Source organism: Meleagris gallopavo, chromosome 8 (assembly GCF_905368555.1).
Source record: "Meleagris gallopavo chromosome 8, MGAL_WU_HG_1.1, whole genome shotgun sequence".
Taxonomy (NCBI): Eukaryota; Metazoa; Chordata; class Aves; order Galliformes; family Phasianidae; genus Meleagris; species Meleagris gallopavo.
Window position 1 is genome coordinate 13,953,016 of NC_139411.1, and position 24,747 is coordinate 13,977,762.

Consider the following 24,747-nt stretch of genomic DNA (forward strand, 5'->3'; position numbering starts at 1 on the left):
TGGACGGGCTCTGCGGGGCCGAGAGCGAGCAGGGAAAGTCCTTCCCCACGCCCACCCCTCCCCGAGCGGCGCCTGTTCTGGTCGGAGTCCAGGTCAGGAATTGGCCGCGACCCCTGAAGCACTTGCCTTGTTCTTCACTTGTCAAACGTGTTTTATCTCTAAGTGACCTTTTTGTTAATGTTGTAGATTGTGTGGGCCACCATGTCAGATCCGGAAACAAAAGTAAAAGATTGATTAACACGTTTTGCCTGTGGAAAAAAAAAAAAATGTTACGGGATGAGGAGGTGGGGAAGAGCGGGACGGGAACTACAAAGAGGAGAGCAGCGGGCGGCGCGGGGAGCGGCAGAAGGGTCGCGGGCAGGGCTCACGCTGCGCACCCGGAACGGCGCAGGCGGCCCCCAGTGAGGCCGGGGCGCGGAGCCGCCCGCTCCCGGGTGCGGCGTCGGGGCCGAGACAGCCGCTGCGGAGGTGGGAAGGGAAGAGCGGCCCCGCCGCCCGTTCCCGCAGAAAGACGAGTTCCGGCTCTACGCCGCGGAGCCGCTCGCTCCCTCTCTGTTTTCCTTCCTCCCTCTCTCTCCCCCTGGAGTCACACCAGGCTTGTAATCAGCAACAAAAGCTGACATAAATCAGGGCGGATTGGCAGGGCTGACAAGCCACTGACGGATGGCGGCGGGGAGCGCTGACAGCTGACGGCGGGGCGGGGACCCGCGCGGCGCGGCGCGGCGGGCGCTGCGTGACAGCGCGCGACGCCGCCGCCGCCGCGCTTTCCGCGCCGCCGCAGGCCGCGCCGCAGCGCCCCGGCTCCCGCGGTCAGGGCCGCCGCTCTGCAGGTTCTCGTCCGCGCCCGTCCCCGCGCCGTCGGCCAGGAGGGGCGGAAAGCGGCCCGCGCCCTTCCCCGGGGCCCGGCGGGGGCGGCGGAGCCGCGCCGGGGTGGGGAGTGGGGGCGAGGGCCGGGCCCGGGCGCGGTGCGGCGCGGACGGGCGGCGGAGGGCCGCGATCGGACGGCCGCCGCGTCGGGGCCGTTCTCGGGGTCGGAGGGGCCCCGTGGCAGCCTCCTTCCCGGCCGGCGCCCGTCGGCCCGCGGCCGCCTCTGCCGCCGCCCGGGAGCCGCGCTGGCCGCGGAGGAAGAAAAACGTTCTCGGCGCGTGATGTGAAACACAGAATTAACGCCCAGCCCGTCCTGGGAGCGCAAACAAGGAAGGAGGGGAGGGGAGGGGGGAGGCGGACGAGAAAGGGAAGGGGAAAAAAAAAAAAAAAAAAGAGCGAGAGCCCATTAAAAACAGAGAAAAAAAGCCCCAGAAAAGGGAACGTCACATCCCCTTGACCCTCCAATCACCTCGGGGTCCCATTTGATTGGAAGGCGGCAAAGGCTTTAATCTCAGACTAATTCAGCTGCTTTTGAAGTGAGTTTCTCCGCCAGACCCCGGGCTGGATGGGCAGCGGCTCGCAGCACAACTGAGCGCGGAGCCGAGCGCTCCGCCCGCCCGCCCCGCGCCGCGCCGCAGCCGGGAGCCGAGAGCGGCCGGGCACGGCGCAGCCGCCCGCGCCCCCCGCCCCTCGCAGCGCACGGATTACTCGGCTTTTTTTCCTCCTCTTTCTCTCCGGCCGGCTCCCCCTTCCCCCCCCCCCTCCCCACCCACGCCCTCCCCGCCAGCGAGAGCCGCGGGACATTTTATGTTTGTTTTCCTCCTCGGGGGGCGTGTGGATTTTTTCCCTTCTCGCCCGCAGAAAGCGAGCGAGCGTTTCCGAGTGCGAGCGGCGCGACTTGCCCCAGTTTTCATGCGAGGTTTTGGGTCATGATCACATCGCCCTCGCTTTCTGCTCTCAGAAGTAGTAAGCGCAGCAGCAGCCTGAGCGAGCCCGGAGGCAGCCCCCGCCGCAGCCGCAGCGCCGCCGACCTCAGTGCCGGGCCGACCGGGCACGCTGGGAGCCCCGGCAGCGCCGCCGCCAAGCCCTGCTTCCACGCCGTCCCCCCCTCGGACCCGCTGCGCCAAGCCAACCGCCTGCCCATCAAGGTGCTGAAAATGCTCACGGCGCGGACCGGCCACATCCTACACCCCGAGTACCTGCAGCCTCTCCCCTCTACGCCCGTCAGCCCCATCGAGGTAAGCAGCCCCGGCCCCTCCGTGTGCTGGTCGCCCCGCATGGCGGCTGCCCCGCGCCCGTTCCACTCCGGGTCGCGGTCGCACCGGGAACGGGCGCCTTTGATCTTAGTGCGAGGAGCTGCGCGTGGTCGTCGTTTCCGTGTTTACTCGGCTGCCTGGCCATTCCTTTTTGAATAAACTTTCATTTTTGCTCTTTTGATCTTTTTTTACTCCTTTTGATTTTGTTTAATGTTTTATTATATGTATATGTGCGTGTATACTTTTTTTTAATATATATTTTTAATTTTTTTTTTTTTTTTGAGAGAGAGGAGCGGTGGGTGGAAGGAAGCGCCCCGCTCCGGGGTCACGATCCGGCCACGCCGCGCTCGCAGCTGCCGGGCGTTGCGGGGGTGCTCGGGCACGGTCTCGGCGCGGCGCGGGGCGGTTATGGCGGCTCTCGGCCCTCCGCCTTCGTCGTCTTTTGGGGTCTTGGGGGCCCGGCTCTCCCTTTCTCCACGCTGTCGGGGCCCCTCGCTGTTTTAGGAAGCGAACCTCGAAATGGAGAGGGTGGTGGGAAGGGTGTGTCCGTGGGAATGAATGATTTCACTGAGGTCTCTGCGGAGCGAAGCGCGGCTCTCTCCCGGAGCCCGGCGCGTCCGGGCTCTGATTATAAATAGCGGCCGCGGTCAGGGCGCAGAAATGCGGCAGCCGGCGCGGCCCGAGGGCTCCCTCACGCCGGAGACGAGGGTCGGCGCGGGGTGGGCGCTGCCCGATGGGCGCTGGGCGGCCGAGGGGGTGCTCGCACGGCTCCAGCAAGCCCAAGCCCTCTTTAAAGGCTTTGTGGAAAATGGTGCATGCAGGGGAGGGGATGTCAGGGTGATGAATGCACACGAAATCGTTCATCGCTTCCAGGCTGGCCCCTGCAAAAACGTGCGGGACAAGAGACCTACTAGATACGCTCCGGGCTTTTTGGTTTTTCTTTTTTTCTTTTCACTTTTTTTCTTTGAACGGACTCCCCCATTAAACCTCTGTCGTTGTGTGTCTAATTCCTGCAGCTGGATGCGAAGAAAAGCCCCCTGGCCCTTTTGGCACAAACTTGCTCGCAGATAGGAAAGCCGGACCCGTCCCCTTCCTCCAAACTCTCCTCGGTCACCTCCAATGGCTCCGGAGGCGACAAGGACTCCAAGTCGGGCCCCCTGAAGCTCAGCGACATCGGCGTGGAGGACAAGTCGAGCTTCAAGCCCTACTCCAAACCGGGCGCGGAGAAGAAGGAGCCGGGGGCGGCGGGCTGCGCGGGCACCCCCGCGGCGGGGGTCGCGGCCGGGGAGAAGTCGGGATTCCGGGTGCCGAGCGCCACCTGCCAGCCGTTCACCCCAAGGACAGGCAGCCCCAACTCCAGCGCCTCCGCCTGCTCGCCCGGGCTGCTGCCGGCCGAGAGCAAAGGCGGGGAGGACAAGAAGGACTCGGAGAGCTGCGGCAAGAGCGGCGGCTCCGGCACGGAGGGCGGCCCGGGCTCCGCCGGCATTGGCCACGGCCGGATTAGCGTGAGCTGCGCCGGGATTAACGTGGAGGTCAACCAGCACCAGGAGAGCGCGCCGGGCTCCAAGCCCATCGCCTCGGACTCCGCCTCCTCCTGCAGCAGCACCACCGCCACCTCCTCCGCCTCCGTGCTGGGCTCCGGCCTCGTGGCCCCCGTCTCCCCCTACAAGCCGGGCCAGACCGTCTTCCCGCTGCCTCCGGCGGGCATGAGCTACCCGGGGACGCTGGCCGGGGCGTACGCGGGCTACCCGCCGCAGTTCCTGCCGCACGGCGTGGCGCTGGACCCCACCAAATCCTCCAGCCTGGTGGGGGCCCAGCTGGCGGCCGCGGGCAGCCTGGGCTGCAGCAAGCCGGCCGGCTCCAGCCCGCTGGCGGGCGCGTCGCCGCCGTCGGTGATGACGGCCAGCCTGTGCCGAGACCCGTACTGCCTGAGCTACCACTGCGCCAGCCACCTGGCCGGCGCCGCCGGCGCCTCCTGCGCCCACGACCAGGCCCTCAAGTCCGGATACCCCCTGGTGTACCCCACGCACCCCCTGCACGGCGTGCACTCCTCGCTGACCGGCGCCACGCCGCCCTCGCTGGCCGGCCACCCCCTGTACCCCTACGGCTTCATGCTCCCCAACGACCCCCAGCCGCACATCTGCAACTGGGTGTCGGCCAACGGACCCTGCGACAAGCGCTTCGCCACCTCGGAGGAGCTGCTTAGCCACTTGCGGACCCATACTGCCTTCCCGGGCACCGATAAACTCCTCTCCAGCTACCCCAGCTCCTCGTCGCTGGCGAGCGCGGCGGCCGCGGCCATGGCGTGCCATATGCACATCCCCACCACGGGCGCCCCGGGCAGCCCGGGCACGCTGGCTCTGCGCAGCCCGCACCACGCTCTGGGACTCGGCAGCCGCTACCACCCGTACTCCAAGAGCCCGCTGCCCACCCCCGGCGCGCCCGTGCCCGTGCCCGCCGCTACGGGACCCTACTACTCCCCTTATGCACTGTACGGGCAGAGACTCACCACAGCCTCGGCGCTGGGCTACCAGTGAGCGGCGCGGGCGGGAGGGTGGGGGAGGGAGGGAGGGAGGGATGGAGCCCTCCGAACTCGGTGGAAGTCGGCAAGGAAAAAACAAAACAACAGCAACAACAACAACAAAAAAAAAAAAACCCACAAAACAGAAATGGGACTTTTTATACGATAGTGTTCATCTGAGGACTGGATCCGTGAGCACTGTATTTATTTATGTTAGCTTCAAGCGGGACAACGAATCATAAAGTGCATTACTTAACTGAGCTCAATAGGTAAAAGTGGAACACCCATTGTAGAATATAAATAAAAAGATAGAGGTCTTCTCTTTAATGTTACTTTAAAATTGCTATGATTGTATCGTACGTTCTTATTTAATGTCTCATTGAAACAACAACAAAAAAAATTTACATGCATGTTTGTTACTAAAAAAACAACTCGCAATTTGTCAGTTATAATTTCAAATTGCAATTATTTTTAAGGTGTATACCCTTGAAAGAGAATTGGTATTTTTTTGTATGTATTCTGGAAGAAAAAAAAACAAAAACAATTCTATTCCAAAAACCTCATTTGCCTTATTTTGTTCTTTAAAAGGAACACTTAACTATTTTTAATTTTTAAGTCCACCCTGTAACGAGGGTTAAGTAAGGTTTACGTCATGTACTAAAATAGACAATGTATCGCTTTAAAGATTAAAATTCCGTATATTTGATGTATTAAAAGGTTTTACTTTTTTTTTTTTTTTTCATACGCTTGGATTCTGTTATAAACCCGAGTAGGTCTTGGATGAAGGCGGTCGCTACTTTCTCCTTCAGCGTTTATTCAATTTTAATTAAAAATATAAAGAAAAAAAAGAAAGAAAAGTAAGGTTTATTATTATTATTATTGCAATCCCAGGGCTCTCTTAAAAAAAAAAAAAAAAAAAAAAAGGATGAAAAGGTTTTATTATTATTATTTTTTTAAATCTTTTTCCTCCCCTTCAGTAGAGTTGGTGGGCACGGAGCAGGCAGGCTGAGGCTCGCTCCCATCTCTGCCCGTTTCCCGAGAAAAATGAACTTTTTTTTTTTTTTCTCTCTGTCTCAAAAGAGCATTTTACTGTGAAAACCGTTTTCTTTTCGATGCGAGCTTCAATTAACAGGCGGCGTTCTTTCTTTAGGAAGAGACGCGGGGAAGGCAGCACTGTTGGTAAAAGAGTAAGAAGATTATCCGAAAGCTTTTTACAGTGTAACGCGTAACCATTCATCTACTTTTCTAAGTAAGAAGTTCCGAAGTAATTGGGAAGCGCTATTTGATCTCACCCGGTTATTTTCAATTTCTTTCTTCAGTTCGTACCGCAGTGCAAAAAAAAAAAAAAAAAAAGAAAAAAAGAAACAAAATAATAATAATAATAATAATAATAAAATCGGACTGCTCTGGGAGCTGCTTTTCTTTTAAGAAGAAGGGAAGGGCCGGGGAGGAAGGATCCCAGCAAACGGCCCGCAGCCGGGAGCGATGCCGAGGGCCGCCCCGGCCGCGTTGCTGCCCGCCCGGCACAGCCCCGCCGCGGCCAGGAGCAGCCTCCGACACCGCGCCGCATGCGTTGCACCGCGCCGATGGGAAGAGCGGCTCCGCGCCCGCGTACAGCCGGGCTCTGCGCCCTGCCCGCTGCCGACCCGGCGCAAGGCGAGCGGCGGCCGGGCTCGGCGAGAAGTCGGCCTGCCTCCCTCCTCCCGCATCCCCGCGATATAATTACTGTTCAAAGTTTCCCGCGGTGCCCAGATGTTAATTAGTCTAATACATTTACTCCAGATAATTGGTGCGAGTTAGCGTTAACGTGCAGAGCGGAGAGGAGCGGGCGGCTAACGAAGGGCCGGCGTTCTCCCGGCCCGGCTTGGCCCGGCTCGGAGAGGGGCCGCACCGGGCTCGGCGGGTGCTGAGCGGCTCTTTGGGGACACTGCTCCGCCATCGGCACGGAGCGGCTCGGCGCTTTCACCAAGCGGTGGTTCCCTCCACCCCCCCCCTTCCTAAATGGGAAAAGGAGCAGCGCGTAGCGCCGGTTTGGGGAATGTAAAACGAGCTCTCGTTGTGAACTGATGAGTTCAGGGAAAGGAGAGAAGGGCAGCGCCGTTAACCGCACCGAGCAAACTTCACTGATAAAACGCATCGGCCGCGAGCGGGGCCGGGAGGCGGCAGGAGTCGGCGGGCAGTCGAGCGGCGCGGCCCCAACCCAGCCACAGCCCGGCCCCGGGCCCTCCGCCACCCGCGAGTCGAGGAAAGGGCCACTGCGGCTCCAGCGGGGCGTGCGAGCCCGGTGCCCTTACGGCGATCAAAAAGCACCGCCGCTTCTCCGCACGTACTCCACAATTAGAGATTTCTAACAGCTGCACCTCCGACTCCGCTCGCTGCAATCCGTCAGCAGCCAGGTGTCGGGGTCTGTCGGAAGGAGAGCGGGGGAGTTCCGTGCGCCGGAGCCTTAATTGCAGCGCTGCGGCTCCCAGCTCTGAAAGTTGTGCGCGAGGGGTTCTGATGCGAGTGATAAAATGAGCGCTTAACGTTATTATTGCCGTTCTGCTCAGATACTGTCAGCGACATTAATGACAAATGGAAACGGCTTATTTTATACGGAGAGCGGTGCTAAGGAGGGCTCTCTCCCCGGCTTGTTAAATATTTGACCTGGCAAGTGTCACGGAGGATTTTGATATTAATCTAGGAAATTCGCTATTTTTTCTAATGGAGATTGACTTATGGACATTAATGTTTTTAGGTAAAAGGGCCGCGTTTGTTATTTCGTTCTCCCATTCCGACTAGCTGGATGGCTCGAGGAGCTGACAGCAGCCGCTGGTCCATGCCACCGAACTAAAGTAATTTCACAGTGAAAAACCAGCTCGGGAGGACAAGCAACAGAAGGGCAAAACCCATCACAACCCCAAACTCAGATCGATCTGACCGGAGTCAGGCATACATTAGTTTGAATTAAACAGTTTCATCTTCCTCACAAATCTTTTTTGAACACTAAAGATAAACTCATGTAATATTTAAATCAACTCCTGTCAGACGCTAAGTGCAACCGAAGAACCAAAATAAAAATTAATGACTTTCCCGGCGCTGTGCGAGGCTCGCTCTGGGTGCCGCTTCGACAAAATACTTCTGATAAGCAACGCTTAGAAAAGAAGGGTTCTGTTTATCTTATCTATGGGGAAATGTAATTAAGCTGGTTTTATGAAACAATAAAACACAGACTCCACAGACAGCAAAGGAGTTCCTGCAGTATATCTCGGCCTATATGGGCATATGTATCTTGGCTTGTGCGCGCAGGTCGATACCGAACACACACATACATGTTTGCCTTCCTGATTTCCGAGCAGTAAGCGGACGGTAGAGCTGAGCACAGGGATGCCTCTGAGACGAGGGGGGATTTACTCAGCGATAGGAGGCTCCGTTTTGTGGGATGGGGAAGTCGTTCCCCGTCACCTCCAAATCCACCCTGAGTGCTGCGGCCCCGCTTCCTTGCGCCGGGCTTTGCTGAGCCGTGTGGGCTGTGAGTGAGATGGCCAAGGCGAGCGCAGCCCGGAAAGGCCCAGGCTGGCCAGGGGCACACGTGCATTCCAGTTCTCTGAAATACAGACCAAACTCCACTCTTTCATATTTAGAAAAGACGGAGAGAAATACTGCCTTTCTTTTATACTATTGGCTTTCACTGCAGGCTTTCGATAGGGCGCCTTTTGGTGTTTTTGTTTTTGTTTTGTTTTTTCTTCCTAAAAAGAGCGAATCTGAAGCTGGAAAAGATCTGGAGGCGGCATCACCAGCTCTCCTTTCCATCCAGGCCACGAGGATTGTCCCGTTCACTTCCAGCCCCGAGCTCACACACTGCCCAATGGTCCCGCAGCCCCGGGCAGAGGTGGCGGATCCCCACTGGGGTTCTCCCACAACACGCTACGTGGCAGCTGGGGGCAGATTCCCTTTTCACATTAAAAAATAAAAATAAAATGTTGCGAAGAAGTATTAAAAAAAAAGACGGACCCTAGCACCGAAAGCTCTCACCTCTCCGGAGGTACGCTGCTTAGGCAGCAGAGATGGGGCTGAAATTTGAGCGCATTGCGCACTCGGGTTGTGCGTAAACACGGAGAGGCCGTCCCGGTGCCGGCACTCCCAGCCGGGCCCGCCAGGTGCTGCGGTACGGACCCCTCTGGCCGCGGGCAGGGAAGCGCCCGCTCAGCGCTGCGCAGGGTCCCTCCTGCCCTCGTGTCTGAAATCCATCCCTGCTCCCCTCGCAGCCACTCCGTCTGTCCCCTGTGTGGAACAAAGCGAAGCCGTTCAGGCTTTGGATATTGCAAGAAGCCTCGTGTGTGTTTTATTATTATTATTTTTTTTTTAAGTCTTCAGATGAATTAAAGACAACCTGACAATGCTGTCATCTGTCTTCAACGTCACATCAAGGCAAGCAGTAATGATAACAGAGCAGCAGAAGGACGCCTACTGAAACCTGGAGGATATATATACGCATACATACACACGCATATATATATATGCCCCAGAACAGTTCGAAAGAACAAAATTAGATCGCTGTTCTTAGGCCATCGCGGTGAGAACGTCCAACAACGATTTATATTTAAGCAACAGCCTCACATTTCCCTCTCTGCTCTGCGAGGCGCGTGTTTCTCGGTCCTCACCACCTCTGCGGGAAGGGGCAGGAAGACGGGCGGCCGCACCTCCTGTTCCCCAACTACTACGACCAAATAGGAACGCGAACGCGCCGCCCTCCCCCTCCGTGCCCTCGGGCTCTCGCTTCGTCCAACGGCCGCTCCCCCGAGGTGAGGGGCCCGAGCCCCCCGGTGCGGCGGCGGGCAGGAGGCGGCTCCCTTTGTCTGCGGCCCGGCGGGGCCGTGCCGGTAGCGGGACGGCCGTGGGGTCCCGCCCGCCAGGCGGCGCTGTCGGGCCCGCCCCCGCGGAGCACTGCGGAGGAGCGCGCCCGCTCCGCTCAGGGCGCCGGGCGCGGCTCCCCCCCGCCAGGCCGAGCCCCACGGCCCCGGGCAGAGCGGCGGCACCGGGCGGAGGCGGCCCGGCCTTAGCGAGATTGCGCGTGCGGGGGCGGCAGGGATCGCGGGGCTCATCCGAAGGGAAGTATCACAGTAAATGGATTTAGCGAGATAGAAACAGATAGGCCGGACTAAGAAAGGGGGGTGGGGGGGGGAAGAGAGAGGGGGGAATGTGGCATTGGTGATTTTTTTTTTTTAAATCACTCTTGTAATCTCATTCAGTCTGAAGGGTAAATAAATTGCAGTTGTATGAAAAACAATTGGCGCTACATGTGTTCATAACAGATGGGATCTTATCACAGTTTAACTGTAATAAATTCTGACTTCTGGAAATTGTAATCTTTGCTGGGTAGATGTTGTCTCGTTTCTGCTGTAATAACAGCGCTGCAAACTTCTACGAGCGAGCAGAAAAGTTTCGGCGCTGACGCAGCTTAGCAGCCCCGCATCCTGCGGCCGCCGCGCCGCCAGCGCTCTCCCAAAGTTTTGCTGAGAACGCCTTCGGAAATCAAAGGGAGAGAAAATGCTGGCGCCCAAGGAGGCGAACAGCTGATCCTGCCCCCGTCGGCGACGTTATTTACCAAGGCCAATGATCACGGCCCTTAAAAGACACGCAGAGAGGCGAAGAATGAGCTCTCTGTGTGGAGCAGCCCTGGCAAGTGACAGATCACGCTTCGCTCCGCGAGCGCAGAAAATGTCAGAGGAACGCAGTTCCCGAGGAAGCCGAGACCAAAGTTCAGATTAATCCCCCCGCGCTTCACATCACAAAATTAAAATATAAATTTGAATAACCGCCGAAAGAATAAAATTATAACAATAAATTGCCAAAATTCACCGAGGCTGGGGACTAATTATTCTCCCCATCTCGGCTTCCCACTGCTGTTTATCAAGTCGCAGGATAAATGCTTGTAAATCCATTCCATTTCCATAAATTCTCTCGCCGCCTTCTTTTTGGCCAATGCTTTTGCAACATTAATTGATTTTATTGCACTTTCTGAAGTCACTGTATATTACGCTCAAGTAAGTTTGCTCTGAAAGCGTCGCTCTTTCCATCGTCGCATGAAAGCGAGGAAGGGGAATTACTGAAGCCACCACAGCCTCGAGTCTCCTTTTTTTCCCTGCTGTGATCTTGATGGCAAATGCGAACTGCAAATTACTAGTTTCTAATAATCCGCGCTGCTACAGAACACAGCCCCTGTATCGCCGGTGAGAAATTAGCACGAATCCCAGCAACGCGTTTCCCCATTGTTTCTAAACCGGGGGTGGGGCGGAGGGGTGAGACGCTACTGAGCGACCGAGATCAAACAGACCGAGGAACACTTATGGAGTGAGTCATTACCGCTACTGGACGGACAGCAGTTATTTTTAGGAAAGGATTTTCGATGTATAACTGCAAGTTTAATTCCCCTTAGAAGTACACAGGCTCCAGGTTTCACAAACCCTTCTCCCATTCCCTCTTAGTCTCCTTAAGAGTATTGCGCCCAACCAGCCTTCACCTGGATCCACCAGGTGAAGGTCCACCTTACTCAATAGCAGAGATCGCCCTGTGCTCCCCGGCTGCACCCGGCCCCGAGCCGAAGCGGCTCCGCACCCCGCACCGGGCAGCTCCAGCCCCGCGCCTCCGGCGCTGCCCACGGGCCGGACCCAGCCGGGCTCCGTCCGCCCTGCACAGATGCACTTGAAGGCACGGGAACGATGCGAGAGCCTTGTTAAATGGATGGAGATAACTACTGGAGGTGACAGAAGACACGTGCAGGTTTCAGATAGGACAGCAGAACTGCCGGTAAATACGAACATACCCTTCCCATTTCAGGTTCAGCGTTTGTGCCCCACCCTTGCCTGTCCAGCCTTCCTTCCCTCTCACACTCGCTGCTACTCACTGACCGAGACGCTGAGCAGAAGTAGCAATCGGTTACCGGCCTGCAGCCCGGCCCCGAGGTTCCCAACCCTGCCAGCCCCGGCCCAGCCCACCCCTCTTGCTGGGGCACTTGTCCACTCCCCCCTTCCCGGGGAGGGAGCATTGACTGGGGTGGCCCGGCCCTGGGGAGAAGTCACCTGGTGACCATGTCACCAAAAGGCCTCGCCATTTTTGGCAAGCCCAGCAGAACCAGGGATTCCCAACTGCTCGGTTCTTTCCAAGGCAAAGCCCCCTGGCTGGGAAAGGCCTCTAGTACAATGTATGCCACTGTCACAGCTTTAGAGGGATCCATTGAGATGGGATTGGAACACATTGTGGAAGTGATGCCACTCCTAACACCCTGCCAGCCATCACAAGACACACATTTGCAGCTGCAATATAATGAGGCTTCACTCAGGTCAGTAATCTTAAGACCAAATTCTCAAACCGAGATCAAGCTGACATTTGCAGGAAACCTATCTCCCATCTTGTGCAGCTCAAAGTCCTTAATCCTTTCTGGAGGAGACGTTCTCTCCTACCAGCAAGGATGAACTGCCAACATCACCTGCTGCTTTTTCTCCATGCCTTAAACGCTCATCTCAACGCAGAACACATCAGTTCCCAGAGCTGGAACTCTTAAGACCACAGTTCTCGCTTATTAGGGCTCCTAATCACTGGGTTATTCTCATGCGGGAAAAATCCCCACCCCTTCTTTGAAGGCATTTCACTTTGCATAAAAATGCACTAGGCCGGGGGAAGGAGAAGGAAGGAACGAGACTATTAAATCTGCTGGTTGCGGAGCTTGCCAAAGCCTGGAGCTCCGGTTTCCCAGTCAGCGCTCAGAAGGAGATTTAATCAGGTTCCCACCACATCTTCCTTCATCCAAGAGAAAAACGTTGTACACGAAAGAGAGGTAACACTTTCAACTACCCCTTTGCATCCCAGATGGTAATTACAGAATTGGATACTCGCCTATTCAGGTAAAACAGCGATGCAACACCGATCTGTACCCACTAACTTGTTAGATACATAACGGAGACCTTCGAGTAATCCCTTTTTAAAGCAAGTCCAAGCCACTACTGCATGTTACGGGACAGCAACTTTTGCTTAGCAAGGCCTTACTAAAATTTTCACACCGCCTGCACTGATCACACAGCAAATAAAAAGGGGTAACGAGGTTCTTGTAGAAGAGTTGGCATTGCATGGTAATGCAGTTCTCCTTTTTGGTATTTGTCACTTTGCTTCACTCCATATGGAAGTGAGAGAGATCATCCATCCCACCCTACTGCTGCTCACCCCACCAATGTTGCACTCCACAAGAAGCAACCAACAGACAGAGGCAAAGGCAGTCAAAAATGTTAGTTGTCCCAACTGGCATTTTTCTGATTATTTTTTTTTTTTCTGAGACTCCATTAAAAACAAAAATCAAACAAAAACAAACAAACAAACAAAACCATAGTAGTGCAGCTATTTGCCACAACAAAATACTTCAGCCTATGACTCAAAAATGTTGAGTTGTTTTTTTTTTTTTTGACATCCTTCTCCCTACCCTCCTAATTCCCCTCCCTTTGCAAGATTACAATTTCCTTAAATATATATTGCACCAGCAAGCTGGGGGAATGTGTTCCAGATAAAACAGATGAGCAGAAATAAGTTCTTTTTCAGAAGGATCAGCTGCTAAATGCATTCCAGTAGAGGTGTCAAAGAGATTTTATGAAGAGAACTAATCACATTTTTAATTATGGTCTTCATGCTGACTTTACAGAGTTAGGGTAAAAAGCTATTCTTGATCAAAAGCAGATATCCTACTTACATCAATGGGTTTATAAAAAGACTGAGAATGGAATTTAGACCAGATGGGGAAAATGAAAGAAAAGTTTATTAACTGTATCATTAGGTGGAGAAACAAATAGTTGTTGATGTATCTACAAATCAGGTATTGACAAATTTTGAACAAACTGACTACCAGGAGTGTCACCATCTTGTTCTAGAGTTAAATGAGTTGTGGAAGTGTTAGAGCACGTCTTACCTCCTCAATTGACAGCACATTTTTTACACTATTTTCAAGCTGTCTGAGTTAGAAGGGTACAGTTCCCTACATGTAGGTATTCTCAAAATACACAAGAATAATGCTGAATACCATTAGTGATAAATGTTACCAGTATAGCTTATCCCTGTTAGAGAAGATACTTGTGTATCATTATAGCTGCCTATATACCAGATCATAGATAAGGGAATAAAAAAATAAATTTCTACAGAAGAAAATATTTACTCTTCTAACAAAAACAGTTAGACTTGTATAAACACCATGTTCCACATGGTTAATTGTGCTTGCTGTTTAATGGGATCGTGTCACTTCACATTTATCCTTTTAAGCTGTTAAACATACACATATGCTAAATTCAAAACCTGGTGTGAAATTCTGGTCAACCTGACATCAGAAAAAGTTTTCTAACAATTCTCCTGGGACAAAAAGATAATAATAATAATAATAGTAGTAATAACAATAAAAGAAAGTCCTAAACCTTACAAATTCAAGTTCCGTATTAATGAGAATTAAGTATGTTCCACACAGTTCTATTTTTCATGACAATTTGTGAAGGAACTTGGGATTTCCACGGAAGAAACTGTGGGAATTTTGCTTTTCCAGCTGTGACAAGAAGGTTCCAAAAGTCTGAAGAGATCACCCAAGGTGGATCAGAAGTAAACAGGTAAAAAAAAAAAGACCTCAAACATGCATACACACACACACACACACGCTTTTAGATGGAAAGGAAAACACACAAGTGGGTTTTGGCCATTGTAACACAGATGCAGTCAACTTTGAGCTGATATCTCCCAAGGTAGTAAGAACACAGGGAATTTAATGGTCACATCTGCCCCATCAGACTTCTTTCAATGTTTTAGCTAAAAGATTGCTGCATTTCAGTGATGGGTGAAATGTGTGCATTTTCAGCTTGTATGTATTATTTATACTGAAAAGACTTGAGTCCAAAAAAATAATGGAATAATAATTCTAAAAATAAACCACAACAATGAGAATTAAAAATCCTTTAAATTAGGGAGCAAGTAATAAAGGGGAAAAAAAAAAAAGAGAGACTTTATATGTAAAGAACAGCACAATTATTATTTTTTTAGTACAGAGCACCTTGAAAAATACCTACATCTGTTCTGATAGCTAATCAGCTTGTCTGAACCAAATAACAGTTTTAGGTTAGTATTTAGCCCTGTTTGTGTATGGATGGATACAGCGACTCGTTTACACAGTGACTCATTTACACAGTGACTTGAGAATTAGCAGAACCAAGTGGTGAGTTTTATATCTTCATCTTGAAAACAATCATTGCATAACCATGTTATTTCATCATCTATTAAATGTTAAACTCATTTGTGCAACATTACCCCAGTCTTTTTGTTGCAAACACTAAAGTGAGGACAGACGTATTTCTGTGAAGTCTCTTTTGATGTATTTTGTAATAGTTCAATTCTGGAAAGAAATGAATTGTGTGCTTTAGAACAGATAAAAGGAAACTATGCTCTCCACACCCCCATCACAAACTCTTCTTAGGAATGTGAGTACATACAATTCTGGAAGTGTAATAATCATCATCTTGCTCATTACCTGGGACCTCCAGGGCTAAATCACAAACCTTTACACCTCAAGTTAAATACCCTATAGCTAGCAGCTGTAACATACTCATATCCGCTGTTGGCCAGATGCAGACACAGAATGGGAGGCAGAGCAGAGTGAACAGTGGGCTATATATGCATACCTACTCAAAAGCAAGTTAAAGATTGGCTAGAGACTAATCCGTTTTATAGCCTAAGAAAATGATTTTCAGAGGAGCTGAACTGCAGGTGCTATTTCTCTCTCTCTTTTATTTATTTATTTATTTAATTAAAGCTCAGCTTAACTCTAGTGGTAGTGTTATCAGAGCTCACTACAATATAGGAAAGCATGGAAAATATCTTAGATTCTGACATTCTTTGTGCCAGGACCCATTGTGTGCAACATGACATGGCTATTTTTTTCCCCTGGAGAAGTGGTGAAAGCCATTTGCTTATAGCTGCAAATCTAGACATAGATTGGACTACAGATCTTACCCATAACAGCAACATCCCATTATTTTTGGATGCAATGTTGAATGCACTTCATCAAATCCTCACTGAAACAAAAAGAGACAATAAGATGTTTTATATTCTATTACTAATATGTAATGAGGATATTAGAAGTAAGCCATTTGTAGAAGTTAGCACTGGATCAAGTCAGACAAAACTGATTTACTTTAAACAGAAGTAAGTCTTTAACTAAAAGTTTCAATTTCAGAAGGGCAAACTGGTGTGGTCAGGTCATCTGGACTGAGGACCTAATATATTGAGCCTTGTTACTTAAAGCCAAGCATGTTAAGATGGCCAAAAATCTTTATTCCAAACACAGAGAAGAAATGAAAAGAAAAAGAAACCTGAAATATAACACAGACATAACTGGATGTACTATCACCTCAATAAACAGATTACATAAAAACAAAAATAATTCTTTGCTAATCAGTCCTTATCTAAGAAGTGAGGAGGTGAAGCAAGAACTGCCAGAAGAGAAGCTGTGTTAGGCTCTGCAAAAGATATTAAAATGGATGAAAATATTTTTCAGTTACATACATAAAATCAAAGAAAGAAAGGAATGTAGCAGAGATTAAGGATAACGCAGGCATGTTCCCAACCTCAGACTGATATGTTGCATTAATTTAAATACAGAATATAGGGTGAAAGGTACGTAGCTAACAGGAATGATGTTAGAAAATGAAAATCAAGTGAAGTAGAAAGAAAATTACATCTGTTACAGCTCTGAATTCTGGGAGCCTAGTTAATCTTCACCACAGCTCAGAATTCTGGAATACGGGAGATCATATCAGTATCAGTATCAAGGAGTATCTACCAAATTTAACCAGAACAAGACTGCCACAAAAAGAATGAACAAACTGCTATAAGGGGGAGGGAACAAAGTCTGAGATATTTATGCTCATCGTTCTGATCCCAGTAATAGCCAACATTTTGCAACAACTAGTCGGAAGCGAGAAGGGACAGTAAAGCAAATTGTTTTAAAATTCAGTGAGGAGTTACTCAAGGTGAATCCAAAGGATATTTTTAAGACACGGTCTGGGATTATTCAAGGTGGATCATACTACACTAAAAAACCTTGATAAAAACAAAGCAAGTATTCTAAGTTAACATGGCAGCAGAAGTATCATTTCTCAGTATTAATAAGGCTCTTCTGAAATGCGATATGATTATAGATTGCAGGTGTCAGGCAACTGGAGTAACCTCCAACAGAGACATGGAAAATTAACAGCACTGTGGAAAGCTCAGTGAAGAGCTCACCTGAAATACCACACACAGTCTACTTACCTGCATTCAGGAGAGATTAACTGGGAGTAAGTAAAGCATTAGGAGTACTAGGAAGATCAGTGCAATGGAAAGCTTATTTTATGAAATGAGATTAAACAATCTTGATTTGTCTACTATAACAAAAGCTTAGAGGATAGGATTGATGTCTAACTGTGTTACTTAAAATGCTAGGAGAAGAGAAAGAAGGACTATTTAAATTAAAAGAATTTTGGCACAAGACTAAGTGGATTTTAGCTGGCCATAAGTAAACTAAGAGCAAAATCAGAAGAAGGTTTGTAACCAACAGAGCACTGCTGATGAGCTTTTCTGATGGCAGGTGAAGGTCTTTTGTTTGTTTGCTTGTTTTAAAGTGTATAGTGGTAGCTCATTGTTTTTCACTCTGTCTCAAGTCATTGCCAATGGCAAAGGATTCACTAGCAGTGTTGTAAAGTAATCAAATTCTGCCCCTCTGGGAACAACGGGAATATAACACAACTGTTCTTAAGATGGAGGACAATATATTTCAGAAGTGAACTACACATCCCAATAGCTATGATGGAAAGGAGCTGTAACCCAGCTAGCACCATCCCATTGAAAAGCCTTGAAATGGGGAGTTGGTAGACAGGGCCAAAATGCAGCATAAGAACAGCGTTGTAACAGAAGGAATGTGATTGGCATTAATGGTTAGACAAACATTAGACTTAAAAAGTATGTATTTTTCCTTCCAACTCTTTAAAACCCCAAACTTGTTTTTTCAAACTAGAGGTAAATCACAAAACAACCAGTATAAGCCAACCACATCACAAGTAAAAACTTCCTTCTGACGGCCATCCCAACAAACCATTACTTTTTTTCCTTTGGAAAATGAATTATTAGCAAAACCCACAGAATCTTAAATAAAACAAATCAACTTTTATATTTCTGAAGAGAAGAAGCCTGCCAAAGATAATTCCTCCTTAAAATGAAACACCATGCTGCAATGTACACACACAGTGAACAACCAAAAAGGCTATTTTGATATCAAACATAAAATCTTCTGGTTTAAAGGAAAACAGCTCTTTGTAAAGAAAACTCAAAAGAAAAGGGAATAACATTTGAACCAAACAAGACTCAGGTAGATGGCGATTTGTGAAATAATTTTCTTTAGCATATACTTTAAAAAGGGATACTAGAGGAAGAAAGGAATGGGTATTTTGTATTCTGAGTCAAGGTGCTGCCAGCATGACAGCCCTGAGGAAATCTCTAGATCTAAGCGTATCATTTGCTGTCTTGCCCCCTTGTTACAGTCTGCTGAGAGATGGTGTGCTTACTAGGATAAGGTGCTTTGGATTGTGCTGGTTCTGAACATCCCACATCTGCAAAGGAGAGACAGTCAGGCCTTAGGAATGATCTTTTCCTAGGCAGCTTCTGCCTTGAATGCCATGGAGCTGATGCTCTACAAAATTTATACTGAGCTTGGGCAGGCAGAGTGACACAATTACAGACTGTTTCACTCCTAAATATATCTTTATTTTTATCATGTCATAGATCAGAACAACCAATGATTGGTAAGGCTGATGATACATACTTAAAGAAAGAGCACGTATCTGAAATGTTATTAATCCTCTTCTGTAAATCTGGCATGACTACCCAGGCAAGAAAACCAATTGGTCGGGTGCTTGCACATTTTTGAAGAACTTTATCATTGAATACTTGCATAATGCCTGAAACCTGTAGTCTGTCGTGACTTTGAGCAGTGATGTGGACTCATACCCACAGCATGACAATGGTTATTGTGATAATATTACTGATCTCTTTGTTCAACCTTGTTTGGGAAAGCACTGGGGCTAAAGGCGTAACTACAGCAGGAAAACAGGCAGATCAGTCTTCATGGACTCTTCGAGAATTGCTCTCGAGAATTGCTCTCACCAGCACCGCACAATTTCCTATGACAAGAAAGTAGCCATTTGGTGGTGGCAACTTTTAGGCTCAATTGGATTAACTGAATAAAACGATATACTTGTTTGTTCAGAGAAAGATGCTAATCAGACCACCCGGTCTGTTCTTGAGGTGCTAAACTCTATATTGGAGAGGAATATTAAAGTGAGGGGTACAAAAATTACACAAAGTAGAAAAGGAATAAATTTAACTACATATGAACTACTGATATTTTAAATGACGGGCAGCAGGTCTTAGTTACATACATTCGTTAGTCTCACTTTAAATGCAAAAATTGCTGTTTACTTTTTAAAAAATAACCACAGCTAAATCGGTAACGGAGATAAATGATAGAAATTAACAGTGGAAGTTCTGGAGCTTGGACATTATTATTTTTTTAAAGGCAGCAGTCATGAAAGGAAAAATACAAGTGACAAATGAAAATACTTAGACCACGTGAAGAAATGAAAAGCTTTATATTTAGAAGGGCTAAAACTCTTTTAAATGAGGAAAAATGAACTAGTGCAAAGATTTTTTTTTTTTTTCCTAAAAGAAAAACAGGTTTGTTTTTCTCTCATGAACTTTTATTTCAAGTTGATGGAACACTGTCAGACACAAACTCTCCCTCTCGGCTATTCAGCAAACAAGGAAAGAAAAAGGTTTTCCATCTCCGCATCATACTTACTAATTTGTTAACAACGTTGAACACAAAATATGAAGGATATGCAGTTCATAAGGTCTTCAAAAGAAACAAAAAATAAGAGGTTCATATGGTGGGGGAATTGTAAAACCTTATTCTACAAACAAAGGCAACCTTTTCAGATTTATCAGCTGCGTTTGGGAACATACAGGCTTCCTGTAAATGTAAGCAGGGATAGACTGACGATTTATCTACACACAGAGTTGCGCTGATTTGACTGAAGGCTTGACTGAACATGGAATTTTTGAAGAATAAAGCAGCATTCTTACCGAGTAACTTCTTGTGCAGACATGCTTGTTCTAGAATACAAACTAGAGTAAGGTAATCATGTTATGTGATAAGCTTGTATATGTAGAATATTTATGCAGTGCTGTTTCCACTAAATTCCCACCCTGTCTCAAACGAAATAATTTTCCAGTACAGTGATATCTTAAATAGGGATTTTAAAAAACATTCAAAATTGAGTGAATTCCTTCAAGGAACAGATTTTAAATATATGAAATCACAGTAGCTTTCATGGACTTTTCTTAGCAGATTTAATGCAATCAAAACTCTTACCTGATCTTAATCTCTATTTATGTGTGGCTTGAGCCCATGTCCTTTCATTCTGAGGATGTATTAACTCAACAATCTCGCAGTGCCAGTTCCACAGTTCCCCAGGGCAAGGATTTCTGGCCCTTCGGTTTATTTATTCCCACATTCCTACAGTGTGTAAGATACTACTTCTTCCAGCCGGCTGTGTATCAAGTCTCTGGTCATATGTCCTTAACTGATTGTCAGTTGGAAGATCACATGCGAGTTCTGATCATCCTCTGGTATAAATTAAAAAAAAAAAATGCAATTTTGGCAAGAACATCCAAAACTGGGCTCTGTGCAAAAGCTTGTCCAAAAAGCTGCACAGAGGTGATAGAGCAAATGATCAACCTTTAACTTGAGAAAACCAAAAAAATCAGTATCAAATCCTGTATAATAAAGAAGCTAAAGCAGTTCTAAAAATGATCTACTTCCTTCCTCTGTTGAAAGGACTAAGAATGCCCTACCTTCTTCTTCATCCATGACAGAGATTACAGTCTCACAAGGAAATTCTTTAAAACATCACAGTGTGAGTTTTAAGATGTAAGAAGAATGGTAAGAGGAAGAACTAGGGTATATTATGTTGCAAAGGGAGAAACAAAAACAAGATGACATCATAGGACTCAGCAAGATGGTATCATAGAACTCAATATTAAGAAAATGGTCTTAGACTTGATACCAAGGGTCTGCTCAGGCAAGAGGTAGAGAAGCCACGGAAGGCTTATAGTTGGTGAGAAGTTGTCATATTTACTATTATCCTAGGCCCAATGCACTACTCATGGAGGGTTTTCCAGTGCATGACTCACAGAATCATTGTTTATGGATGACGTATCACACCATGAAATATCTCTAAAATAAACTCTCTGAGGGGAAAAGGCACAGTACCTCCTCAGCACTACTCTTCTTCCATCATAATCTCTAGCTCATCAAGTTAAAGTGAGCCAGGATGGCTTTAAAGAGAGGTAAATGTTTTTAAATTTAGCTAATGATTTCTAGCTATACTTGAATTGATTACTAAATAAAGGGAAAAAAAATCAAAGTTGATATTCTAGGAGACATCTTGATGCTCTTTCACTATATAACAATTCCATATTACTGCTATATTTTTAAATATAGTTTTACTATTACTAGTTTTATGTCATTATCATTCTGCGTCACAATGGATTAAACTAAGGGTTACATTAAGATGTTCCTTTGTCACAACTGTATTGGGCCACTAGTATCTCCCTTTTCAGAAGGGAGAAATGAACATATGATTAGTAAAACACAGGCATGGCTTTAGTTTTTCTCCGCTGCTAGTCATTAATGTTTGAGAAATTTCTTTAGTGGAAAAACTCAAGACAGTTGAAGATTCTGTGGAGGTCAAGCATGGACTGTTCTATAGAGTCCTCTCCTATAACTAATCTGCTAAGCAGATAGCAGGAATGGAAAATCTGTTTAGCATAGGTGCTGTCCTGCAACAGAATTGCAAAACCTTAGGCCTGTACAAAATAGGGATTAGCATCATTTTAGGAATGATGGAAGGAAACCTGTATACAGGCTTCCCTAATCTGAAAAAGTAGCAATGCGTCAGCCTTTTAGTCTGATCCCCTTGCGCCACAGTCGGGTCTGACAATTTTTGGTTATAGGTATATTAAATCTATAATTACTAGCCTGTCTGTAAGTAGTAAAATGGTCTTAAACAGCTTATAAATGAGTAGAGATAAAATAAAGGCATATTAATTATATACAATTTTCAACTTCTCGCATTGCAAGGTGCTTGGTATAGAAGGAAAGTGTTTTTTATTTTTGTCTTTCTAGGAGATAAAAAATATTAGTTCTTTCCTTGCTGTGGTAGGACCTTCTCCCTTAGATATGTCTGAGACAAACATCCAGATTGCTGTAGAGATGATGGTGATCCAACACAGAACTTTTTTCTTGGATGACCTGAGATGCATAAAGACCTGTAATGTAGATTAAACCAGCACCTCTTGTTCCTGGAGGAAATAGAAAGGGTAAAAGAGAGGGAAGCAGTGAGAAAACAGGGATAGAAATATAGTCCTTTCATTCTGATTTTCAGCCAGAAATGAAGGATCAGAACTGAGGGCAGCCAGAGAATTACCCTGCTCACCTACTGACTACATTGCTGACACCTGCTTTAACATACATGAGTATCAGCAGATCATCCTTCACCCTCACAACCCTGCAGTGATCGGCAAATGAGGAACAAGACCATGAGCTTGTGCAGTGAGCAGCTATTCCTGGCTTTCACTAATTGCCATACAACTGAGCTTTTCACTACCACTGTGACTATCTTAACAGATATTAATATTCTTTTAACATAGACCTTTTCAATATTGTTATTTACTATTGGCAGCAGGAATTTCTGTAACATCTTTCATTAGTGTATTTGGTATTTGAGTGCTTTTAAGATTTGTTAAAAAAATAGGTTTAATTGTAAAATACATTAAAATTCTTGGGTAAACAGAAAGAAACCTTTCATAATGTTCAAACCATTTAATAATATTATGAAAAAAGCATCACTAAATAAATAGTACATAAAAACATCACACTCTGTTCTGCCATTATAGCCAGCACAGCCCTAAAAAGATTGTATGTCCTTTTTCTCAGTGATGGCAGATGCTTTCTTCCTGTTGGTACTAAGCCTTGAGCCTTTTCTCAGTGGTAATTTTCCCTCTGCTTCTAATTTTTATTTATATAGATGAAGCACATCAAAAGAACATAAAAATCGCCAGGTACTTCAGCATCCTAACAGCATCACTGGCAGCACCATTTTTCCTTCATAGAAGCTTTCTCTTACTTCTCTTTGCCACGACCTCTCCATAGTTTTGATTCTGCAGCACAATGGAATGACAAGACACTCTCTTAGTTGGCATCCTATTCAAAAAAGTAAAAATGTAGCCTAAGTATACAGCACATTCCTACTGAGTGTCAAATAAGTGCTGCATCATAACGAAATAATACTTTTTAGGTACCATCTGCATAAGTTCTACTGATGGAGACAATGGAAAAGCAGATCCTCTGGGTCTGTGGGCAAGGACTGGGGGGAGGGAGAGGGGCAGGTGAAGCAGATCAGGGCCATTAAAGCCTGTCAGAGCCCCAAGGGCCTTCTGCTTCAAACTGACACCTCAACAGAGGTACTATCACTAACTCATGTCCTGTGGGCCATTCAAAACTCATTAGGTGTTAAGAACTTTTTTACCATCTGATGTACAAAGACTTCCTAGAGATGAAACTGTCATTCCAGAGTTGTCATATTCATTGGAAAAAGTGCTAGAGAACAGTTTCATCACTTTCATATATGCATTTTTTAATTTGACACACTACATCCACTCAAAACCAAGACTGTTTACCATTAAAGAGAAACAGAAAATGCAAATTGTTATTCTGTAGATGTGTAACTTTGAGTATGCCCAGAATTATCAGTTTAAGAAAATCATCTGCAGTGTAGTTTCACTGCAACAAAAAAAAACCATCAAGTTTCAATCTAAAACTTTTTTATTCTTTTTGTATGGAACAAGTTTACTGACTGACATGCACGGGCAATTACCTCAAGATAATGATTACTCTTACTGCAGAAGTGTGTGGATTTTGTGCTATTCAGAGAGTCTTTGTTTGTACCTATTCTAAAGGTTCTTCACTAAAGGAAAATGGGAGCATATAACAGGTTTTCTGCTTACGGTGATTTTTAATACAGTTAATATTGGCTTATTTTGTGTAAATAAACAAGAGTTGAGAAATCTAAGGCTGAGTAGAGGTCAGATTTTACCATTTAGGGTCTACTTCTAAAAGGCCTCTTCTCCCAAACAAGTACCACATACAGAATATAGAAAAATGAGTTTTAGTCAATTAAGTTTGTTTAAATGACATTATGGAGCATAAGGCCAAATTGTTTCAGAAAGTGTTATCCTACTTTTCAGAGACCTTGTACTTAGGCAGGCAGCCAGAATCTATCACGAGGGCTTCACAACAATCAAGGCCTTGACAAGTTTTATGTCAAAAGAAAACCAGTTTGTCAATTAATGGTTAAAGGCTTCAAAACATCTTTTTGTTAGTGTGACACTGATTCAAAAGATAAAAGGCAAATCTTTTCAATAGTTTTCTGTTCTTTTCTCCAGATCTTCTGAGGAGAAGAATGACACACACACACACACACAAAAAAAAAAAAAAAAAAGTCCAACCACAAATCCTACTAGAATACATAATAGTTAACTAGTAGCCAGCTGTTTAGAGTAACTCTTCCATTAGCAATTGGTACATTTCCTCTAAAACAGAAAGTTTCAATAGATTTTACGGTTTCAGACTTGATTTTTTTCTTTAATTGAAAGTCTCCATTTAATTTTGAATGAAATAGTTTTTCTTTTATTGCATCCTGATACATGCCAGCTTTGACAGAAAAAGCAAGCAACATAATGCTCATATGCCACATTAAGAGCCACACTCTGTTGTGGCTTTGCACTTCAGAGACCCTAAATTCTACAAAAATCGTTCATTAAAAGGCTTGTCTACAGCAGTCTCTGTGCTAGAGGTAATGCAGTAATTGAAGGAGGCACAATTGCTTTTTGCAATTCCTATTTTGAACTCTATGAAGGTAGAAAATAACAAATTGTCTGCCCCAATTTCTCTTC

General features: G+C 46.8%; 2 protein-coding genes across 2 annotated transcripts in view; one reads left to right on the plus strand and one right to left on the minus strand.

Moving 5' to 3' along the window:
• Positions 1–732: 732 nt before the first annotated feature.
• Positions 733–5,360, plus strand: ZNF503 (zinc finger protein 503). Its single transcript, XM_085230203.1, has 2 exons — positions 733–2,105; positions 3,140–5,360. Exons 1-2 carry the CDS (start codon positions 1,797–1,799, stop codon positions 4,658–4,660), a joined length of 1,830 nt encoding a protein of 609 aa, XP_085086329.1. The 5' UTR covers positions 733–1,796; the 3' UTR covers positions 4,661–5,360.
• A 2-nt stretch (positions 5,361–5,362) lies between these two features.
• LOC104911947 (uncharacterized) overlaps positions 5,363–24,747 on the minus strand; it is a 183,271-nt gene continuing 163,886 nt past the window's right edge. The window contains exons 15-19 of the mRNA XM_085230204.1: positions 20,105–22,095; positions 15,652–15,713; positions 9,244–15,034; positions 8,659–8,907; positions 5,363–5,817 (exon numbers count right to left, since the gene is read on the minus strand). Coding sequence (XP_085086330.1) covers positions 5,766–5,817; positions 8,659–8,907; positions 9,244–9,728 — 786 coding nt within the window. The 5' untranslated portion in view covers positions 9,729–15,034; positions 15,652–15,713; positions 20,105–22,095 and the 3' untranslated portion in view covers positions 5,363–5,765. The remainder of the gene's footprint in view (positions 5,818–8,658; positions 8,908–9,243; positions 15,035–15,651; positions 15,714–20,104; positions 22,096–24,747) is intronic.